Source organism: Musa acuminata, chromosome BXJ1-10 (assembly GCF_036884655.1).
Source record: "Musa acuminata AAA Group cultivar baxijiao chromosome BXJ1-10, Cavendish_Baxijiao_AAA, whole genome shotgun sequence".
Taxonomy (NCBI): Eukaryota; Viridiplantae; Streptophyta; class Magnoliopsida; order Zingiberales; family Musaceae; genus Musa; species Musa acuminata.
Window position 1 is genome coordinate 15,200,553 of NC_088336.1, and position 9,026 is coordinate 15,209,578.

General features: G+C 41.6%; 1 protein-coding gene across 1 annotated transcript; it reads right to left on the reverse strand.

Annotated features, from left to right (window-relative positions):
• Positions 1-5,736: 5,736 nt before the first annotated feature.
• LOC135594881 (L-type lectin-domain containing receptor kinase S.4-like) lies at positions 5,737-8,000 on the reverse strand. Its single transcript, XM_065085390.1, has one exon. The coding sequence runs from the start codon at positions 7,835-7,837 to the stop codon at positions 5,858-5,860; it is 1,980 nt and encodes a 659-aa protein (XP_064941462.1). The 5' UTR covers positions 7,838-8,000; the 3' UTR covers positions 5,737-5,857.
• Positions 8,001-9,026: the final 1,026 nt, after the last annotated feature.

A 9,026-nucleotide genomic window follows, 5' to 3' on the forward strand; every position in this document is an offset into this window, starting at 1 on the left:
TCTCCTCGCAAGCAGTAAGTAGTAGCGGCGTGGTTGGGTTGGCACAGCCAAGCTAACACACGTTTGGACACCTCCTCTACAGCTCTACCGCCTGCGCAGAGTTTGTTTGGGTAGGAGAGACGGAGGGCAGATAAGGTGTTTGCTGAAATGTGTAACAGGGGACCATTTCACGCGGTTTGGTCTGGTCTCTCGTGGATCGTATGATTCCGTCAACTATAGGCGAAAACACCAAAACCTCGCTCGATATATTTTACGTCTTAAATATTAATAATATATTTACACATAAAATATTATTGATCTGATAGTAATTTACTACCACACCAACTCATCAAAAACTGATTAGTAAATATTGCTGATCTATCTATATATCAACTTAACCTAATACATTAAAAAAAATTCAAATATAATTTTATTATAAATCATGACCTTAATAAGTCTTGAATACAAAGGTATTTTCCTCTTATTCCAATTTAAAATTTTTGTTAGTGTTATTTTATCTAAAAGTTTATGATATATTATTTATATTTTTTGAATAATTATAGCAAATTTATAATGAGCCTGATTTGGACCCAATTTAGTCGATTCAATGCTACTATAGTAATTTAGACCCCATAACTTCCAAATCTCAAACCAAAAAAAAAAAAGCTTATAGATTTCTAAGGTTGCATTGAATTGATTAGATGCATTAAACTAAGGTTTCAAATTATCTCTATTGATTGGTATTTATAGGTCCGATCAATGATCGATATCAGGCCATATAGCTTAATACTAATCAGTGTCGTTATATATGTATAAGCCAAATTTTAAACCTTGTGTTGGATAAATAATTTGCACCGACAAAGTTCATCATAAGCCTCGTTCTCATCATGTCTGATGGATTTGAGTCCAACCCACAAAACGGTAGAATAGCTTAGATGTGCGAAGAAGACACAGGACATGATGTCAGTATCACACCTTCCAAAAACAATACCTCCTCAGAAGGTTACTCACAAGCACACGAGACGTCCAGTCCGTCCTGCTTTCAATATGGTGTTGGATTAATCTATATGACATCCTCACCATCTGAGATGAGTGATGACGAATGAACAGCTGAACTGTAATTTCCCTGATTTTTCTGAGGAATTAAATGTAAATTAAAAATATATCAGGGAATAAATTGTAAGAGTATAAAATAAATAAGGGTTTGCTTTCTACCGTCTCTCATGTCTCTCTTGGAAGGAAAACAGACGTTGCGTCTGTGGGAGAGAAGGGAAGAACAGATAGAAGAAAGACGTCTCGACTGTGAGGAGGAGGAGAAGAAGAAGTGGTGAAAGAAGAACTAGAGAGGGGATCTCGGGGATGGAGCAAAAGGAAGAAAAAAATAAATGAGAGGATAGAGAGAAAAAATTATTATTATTATTATTAAGGAAGACAAATTATATTAGGTATGATTTTGAACTCTTTTTGTATTCTTATTATTTAGATTTATGTTTTGAATTATAAATTATTGAATCACGATTTCTTAGTTAATTAGATATTTATATTGTTAAGGAAATAAATAATAATAATGATATTGGAAGAATAAGGAAAGAAAAGATGATAATATGTTATATTGAGGATATGCCATAAATATCTGATAATTGTATGTCTTTAGAAATTATAATTATATGTGATTTATATGATTTATAGATTTTTGTACCATTTAGGAGTCTTACAAAAGAATTTAGATGTTTATCATTTGCAAAAGCCCATGATTTAAATAATTATTTTTTTATGTTATAAGCATCTATTGATTTATGTTATCTAATTCGTATAAAAATATCTATTCAACCATTATATTTGAAATGCATTAAAAAATAATTATTATTAGTTTTGAAATGGTGTATTAGTTTTAAAATGATATGCAAAAATAAGATTTGCTAAAACTATTAATTTTGTAAGAAAGTAATTGATATGTTATCTTTTATGATAATTGTCTAGTTAGTCATGACAAAGGAGATATATATTATCTACACGAAAGGAGTTAAACATAATTGTGAGCCAACGAAGAATTTGTGCTCCTCCCGTGTGTACGTACACAAGCTTTTCCCAGCTCGCTATTGGTTACATAACACATTAATATCTATTTTTTAATAAATTATACATATCTTTAGGGGTTGATCTATGTTTTGATAGGATACACCTTCCATATCAACCATTAAATTATTATATCACAAGTCTCAGAAAAAATAGAAAATAGAAAATTGATCGGTCTATATTTAACCGCCGCATTGTAAGGACGCCACATGGTGAGCTTGGAAGATTAAGTTTCGAAGTTGAATTCCCATCCAAACTGTACTGTGAGAAAGTAAGTTGGTCGGATATGCATGCATATCTCATGTAATGTAAAATTAGTATATCCAACCATGTTACCGAATCCTACCTCGCATGACATAATCTGCTCATCTCGATCTGTGGGACGCGGAGCCTCAATTGTTTTCGGAAGTGCCATGTCCACATGCAAAACGGCAAGGAGAAGTCGAGGTTTGAGGCTCGAGATGCGCAGCATGTGGAGGTTCGAGGTCGCCCTCTCAGGCAATGGAAAGAGATAAGGTTGTCTGTACGATGCACCGGCTCTCTTCGCAGTCCTCGTAACTTGTTTCCGCTTGTTTCACGTTTCATATAGGAGAAGACGTAATCTTTGCTACACAAAAAGTTTCACGTTTCATGCATGGGAGAGGAAGATTTTAGATTATATGTTTTGCTGTAGTAAGGGGGCTGAGAACATTTCAGATGGTACATTAAAGGTGTTAATTTTGGCATGTGATAATTCAAGATGGAGATCATTCTAGTTCAAGACGAAGTTGATTTGGCACTACAAGAGGCTGAGAACATTTCAGATGGTACGTCAAAGGAAGATTTTACGGGTATGAATAAGAAGCCCCGATCAAGCATTATTCTAAATCTCTCTGACGAGGTTTTACGGGAGGTAGCTACGGAGACTACGACTAAGAATATGTGGGACAAGCTTAAAGCCTTGTATATGAAGAGGACAGTGGAGAATCGTCTCTAGTTGAAGCAGAGTTTGTATATATGCTTCGGATGACTGAAGGTACATCTATACTCTCATATCTTGATAAATTTGATTCCTTGGTTATGGATTTGGAGAATATATATGCAAAAATTGATGATGAGGATAAGGCCTTGTTACTTTTGTGTTCTCTTCCCCAATCTTTTAAACATTTCTGTGATACTATGATTTATGGAAAAGAAACAATTTCGTATCAGGAAATTAAATCTGCACTAAAATCTAAGGAGTAGATAGACAGGATATCATTGAGGAAAGTAGAGGGAATCAGACTGAGGGTCTGGTTGTCAGGGGTAGAATGGATAAAAGAGAATTTGATAGTAGTAGATCTAAATCTATATCTAAATCCAGACATAAAAAATTTGGAATGTAGATATTGTCATAAAATAGGACATATTAAGGCTGATTGCTTTAAATTGAAAAATAAATTAAAGCAAAAAGAAAAAATTGTTGAGAAAACTACTGAGTCCGCTGAAACTAGTGTAGCAGCTGATGAGAATGTTGAAAATATTTTCTCTACTATTGATGACAGGACGAGGTCTAAAAATGAGTGGATTTTAGATTCGGGTTATTCTTATCACATGTGTCCTCATAGATATTTGTTTTCTACGTATGAATCTTGTAATGGTGGAATTGTTTTGATGGGCAATAATGCCACGTATGATGTTGTTGGTAGAGGCACAATCCGAATTAAAATGCATGATGATATTATGAGAATACTCACTAATGTTAGATATGTTCATGATTTAAAAACGAATCTCATCTCTTTAGACACCCTAGAGGCTCTTGGGTGTAAATACGCAGCTGAAGGTGGAGTTATGAAAATTTCTAGAAGTGCCCTTGTTGTTATGAAAGTTTGTAGGTCTAGTAGCTTATATATTTTGCAAGGAACTACTATCACAGGCTCAATTGCAGTCTCATCATTATTATTGTCTGATTCTGATATCACCAAGGCATATACGTTTGGATCATATGGAGTGAAAATGGTTTGAGCTAATATTGAGCAAAAGGAGTCTTTTTTGCGGACAGAGTACTGGGCCACTGGATTTTTGTGAACACTATATTTTTAGAAAGCAAAAAAGAGTCAGCTTCAATTCTTTGGCAGTTCACAAAACGAAAGGTACTCTTGACTATATTCATTCAGACCTTTGGGGTCCTACTCGTGTTCAGTCTAAGGGTGGTGCTAGGTATATGTTGACTTTCATTGACGATTATTCCAGGAAAGTTTGGGTTTATTTTCTAAAGCATAAAAATGATGTTTTTCTAACCTGAATTTTGTGAAAGTGACTTTGATGAATTCTGCAAAAATGAAGGAATTGTTCGGCATCGCATTGTTAGGATGACGCCTCGGCAAAATAGTGTGGCTGAACGTATGAACAGAACACTCTTGGAGAGAGCAAGGTGTATGATCTCAAATGCAGGGTTGACAAAAGGACTTTTGGGCATAGGCGATTAATATGGCCTGATACGTTGTCAACCGCGCTCCGTCTGCAGCACTTAACTTTAAAACTCCAAAGGAAGTTTGGTTAGGTACTCTTGCTGATTACTCTGATTTAAAGATTTTTGGGTGTCCAGCATACATGCTTGTAAATGAAGGAAAATTAGAGCCTCGAGCGAAAAAGTATATTTTCCTAGGGTATGCTTCTGGGGTGAAAGGATATAGATTATGGTGTTCTGATCTCAAATCCCCAAAATTTATAATCAATAGAGATGTTACTTTTGATGAATTGTCTATGTTATCTTCCAAAGAGGAATCTACTAGTTGTACAAATTTATAGTGCGTAGAAGCAGGTGGAGCTTGAGATTGGTAGTTCAGATTCTTTTAAGTTGAACTCTTCTACTCAAAGAATGCCAGTAGATGGTCCCGAATCTACTAACAAAGATGATCTAGAGGAAGAGCAATATTCCATAGCCAAGAATAGACCACAGAGAGATATTCGACCACCACAAAGATATGCAAATTTGGTTGCATATGCTTTGTCTGTTGCAGAAGAAACAAGTGAAGTTGGTGAGCCTACTACCTACTCAGATGTAGTTTCTTGTGATAATTCTGCTAAGTGGTTGATTGCGATGAATGAAGAAATAGAATCTCTCCATCAGAATAGAACTTGAGATCTTATGAAACCGCCTTCGGATAAGAAAATTGTTGGATGCAAATGGGATACTATTGCTGAGGGAAATGTCCTTATTCAGAAAATTCATACGAAGGACAATCCAATTGATATGCTTATGAAGCCTCTTCCGGTTTACAAGTTAAGCAGTGCTTGGACTTGGTTGGTATTCATGGTATTCATTATTGGTGATTACCCATTGGGGCTTTTATGAAGAAGGTGGAGTATATTTTGTTGGGACATGCCAAAATAGAGATTTATTAGTTTGGCAAGTCCCATATTCCTACATCGGAAAAACCAGGCTTATTATCTCCTATTGGAACTATAAATAAGGGTCTGGGCTTTGAAATCAGATGCATCACAAGAAAAACCTAAGTGTTTGCTTTGGAATTAAGTCCACACTTAGTTAAATAGTTTTGGGCTTATAGTTTAAATTTTTCTTGTTTAATAAATTCGGATGTTTTATGACTTAGGAACATCTTCCTAATTATTTATAATAATTTTTCTTTTATAATAATGATTTGCTCATCTTTCATCCACGAAGTCATCATCCACGAATGTAGGTCAATTGATCCACATCTTCCTAAGGTATTTATAATAATTCCATCATTGCAAAGGAGGTGACGGCGAAAAGACTCATCGTCACTCCACATCTTTCACTTGAGCCTTCTGTATTGAACTCAAAGAGTGCAGCACAAAGCTAAACACAGGTAGGGGAAGCTTCTTGTCCAAGAGCAGCCGAACCCTTGGAGATCTTCTCGGAGGAGGCAAGGTAGGAATGCACGAAGTCGTCGAACCCGCCGTTGCTCTCGCCGGCGTCGTATTCCTCCGGGGGTCCGGCCAATGGCGGCACCTCCGCGGCGTCTCCACCATCGAGGTAACGCACCACCTCCCTCGTGCCTGGCCTGGCCACTGCTGAGGGGTGGGAGCACCAAAGCCCCACCTTTATAGCCACCACCGCCTCTTCGCGGTCGTAGTCGTCGCCCAGCCGGTGGTCCACCACGTCCGCCCACCGCCCCGCAGTCCACCGCTCCCATACCCAGTCCACCAGCACCAGCTCCTCCAGCAACGCCTTCGGCTCGACAGGCCGCCGCCCGCACACCACCTCAAGCACCAGGGCGCCGAATGCGTACACGTCGGAGCTGGTGGTGGCTTTGCCGGTGCGGGTGAGCTCGGGCGCGAGGTAGCCCAGGGTGCCCACCGCGCGGGTGGTGCTGGGGTTAGCGCCGTGGTCGTGGAGCTTGGCCAGCCCGAAGTCGCCAAGGCGGGGGTTGAACTCGGCGTCGAGGAGGACGTTGCTGGCCTTGACGTCTCGGTGGATCACGACGTGCTCCCACTCCTCGTGAAGGTAGAGGAGCGCGGAGGCGACGCCGCGGAGGATCCTGAAGCGCTGTGGCCACGAAAGGACCGGCCTTAGCCGCTGGCCGAGAGAGTCGTCGCGAAACAGGAACTTGTCGAGGCTGCCGTTGGGCATGTAATCGTACACCAAGAACAGGTCTCCGTGGCGGCGGCACCAGCCCCGGAGCTGGACCAGGTTCCGGTGGCGGAGCCGCCCCACGCTGGCTATCTCCGCCAAGAACTCGCGGATCCCCTGCCTTGACTCGTGGGACACTCGCTTCACCGCCACCTCCACCCGCGAGCCCGGAAGGGTCCCCTTGTAGACCTTTCCGAACCCGCCGAAGCCCAGGAGCTGTTGGTCTCGAAACCCCTCGGTGGCTCGCTTCAGCTCCTCGTAGGAGAAGCGATGCGGGCCGCAGGCGAGCTCCCACGCCTCGATCACATCGGCATTCTTGATCCAGTAGAAGAGGTAGGCTGTGGCGGCGGCGGCAGCGATCAGTAGAACAAAGGTCGTGACAGAGATAACGACAGTCAAGGTGACATTTTTCTTCTTCGGTTGAGGCAGCGACGGCAGGGAGGAGAGTTCGAGGGATCGACAGGCGCCCTTCATTTTAAAACTCCATCCGAAGAGGTAATGGGTGCTCGCGAGCAGTCCAGTTGACGCCGAGAAGCCCACGAACATGTCGTCGAGGAGGACGGGGGACAAATCCACCTGAAACGATAGCAGCGGAGTACTCGGCTTCGTGGAGAAAGGGGAAAGGGTGACGTTGAGGACCTTCTCGGCTCCGTCGTAGTCTACCCAAGCCTGGATTGTGTAACCACCCTTGAGATTGAGGTCCTTCTTGACGCCATCGTCGCCATAATAAGCGGCGGAAGCTGTCGGGTTAGAGACCAAGCTGTTAACGTCGACGCCGACGTGGTTATCGTTGACGTCGTCGAACTCGAAGTCCTGGACGGTGTCGAACTCCACGGCGAATAAGTGGTTGGTGGCGTTTCCGACGTCGGAAGCATTCATGAGGCCGAGATACTGGCTGGGCAGGGCCCCCGGGAGCTCTTTGGTCGGCGCAATGGTGAAGGCGAGGCCATGGCCACCGAGCTTGGTGTACTCGGGCACGATGGCGAACGCGAAGGTGGTGGAGAAGGAAAAGGCTACGCCAGTCGTCTCGTTCGTCAGCCGCAGGATCCCTCTGTTCTCGATCTCCGCCACGCCGTTCAAGCTCATGTTGCTTCCGCCGCCATCTGCATCGCCGGAGAAGCCTATGTAGACAAATTCGTCTTGCTGGGCGGCAGCCGAGAGGAAAAGAGAGAGGAGAAGAGTGAAAAAGATTGGACTTTTAGGCATCGCAGAGAGAGAGAGAGAGAGAGAGAGGATCTGGAAAGCTCCTGTGAGGAGCTTATGTAGCGACTTGGAAGGAGGAGCCACTGTCGTGATGTGGAGATGATGGTGCCCTGTAGTGTAGCCACTGTCGTGTTGTAGAGATGACTTTTCGACTGTTGGATTATCACAGGATATTAGAGCAACGGCCAAGATCACAGGAACGACACGAACCGGACGATGCCAAGGAATATTTCTGCAGTCAAAAGCTGTAGAACAGTGTCGGGGCTCACGTGATCCCTTTTGATGCCCGCTCTCTTACTCATCGAGTCCGAATTCACCGACAGCGGGACGGTCGACTCCCGAGTGTTGGGAAAAAAAAATATGGAAAGCAAAATATTCTTTTCCGTATATAAAATAAGTTTCTCATCAAAATATCAACTTAATATCTAAATAAAAATATCAATTAATATAATATAAATAATAGAGTAAAAAATAAATCACATAGTGAGATCAAATCTTTTAACGTGAAAAACCTAATGTGAGAAAAATCATAGGACCGTAGTCTATCTCAAACTTTCACTATCAATAGTAATGATAATAGGTTTACAATAGGCCTTCTCTAGAATAACTAGAGGATCATAATAACATCAAGATCATAGATCTTAGCTCAAGAATAGCATATCTTCATCATGGTGGATCTTCTCGTAAGAGAATTTTAAGTCTAACAAAGTGGATATAGCAAGAAAGTACCTTAAAGAGGGTAAACTGTAGATCAACACTGTTAGGATTGTAGAGTTTGCTGCAAGGATTCTCCACATAAAATTTGGGCCAAAACTGACAAGGTTTGGCCACTGATCGTCAAGCAAAAAACTCAAAAACCTAATCTTTCTCTCTCTTACCGTGTGCTGTCGTCATTCACACCACGTTAAAACTTTTCTCTCTCGTGTTTTGCCCTATCTCACATCTTTCTCTTTTAATTACTGATTTGGGCTCAATAGGCCCAATTGTCCAAGCCCATATATGGGTTGGATCCAACAATTCTCTCCCTCCAGCTCATATGGTGGGTTGTACCAAGCCTGCTCTTCGTCTACATGCTTCAAGTTTTTCCTTAGGCAAAGACTTTGTCAATATATCTGACCCATTCTCATTAGTATGTACTTTTTCCAACTGTAATTCTTTCATCTTAAGCACATCACGAATCCAGTGATATCTC

Bases quoted from the DNA above. Each gene is read 5' to 3' on its own strand.
- LOC135594881 (XM_065085390.1), bottom strand. From the start codon at position 7,837: ATGCCTAAAAGTCCAATCTTTTTCACTCTTCTCCTCTCTCTTTTCCTC.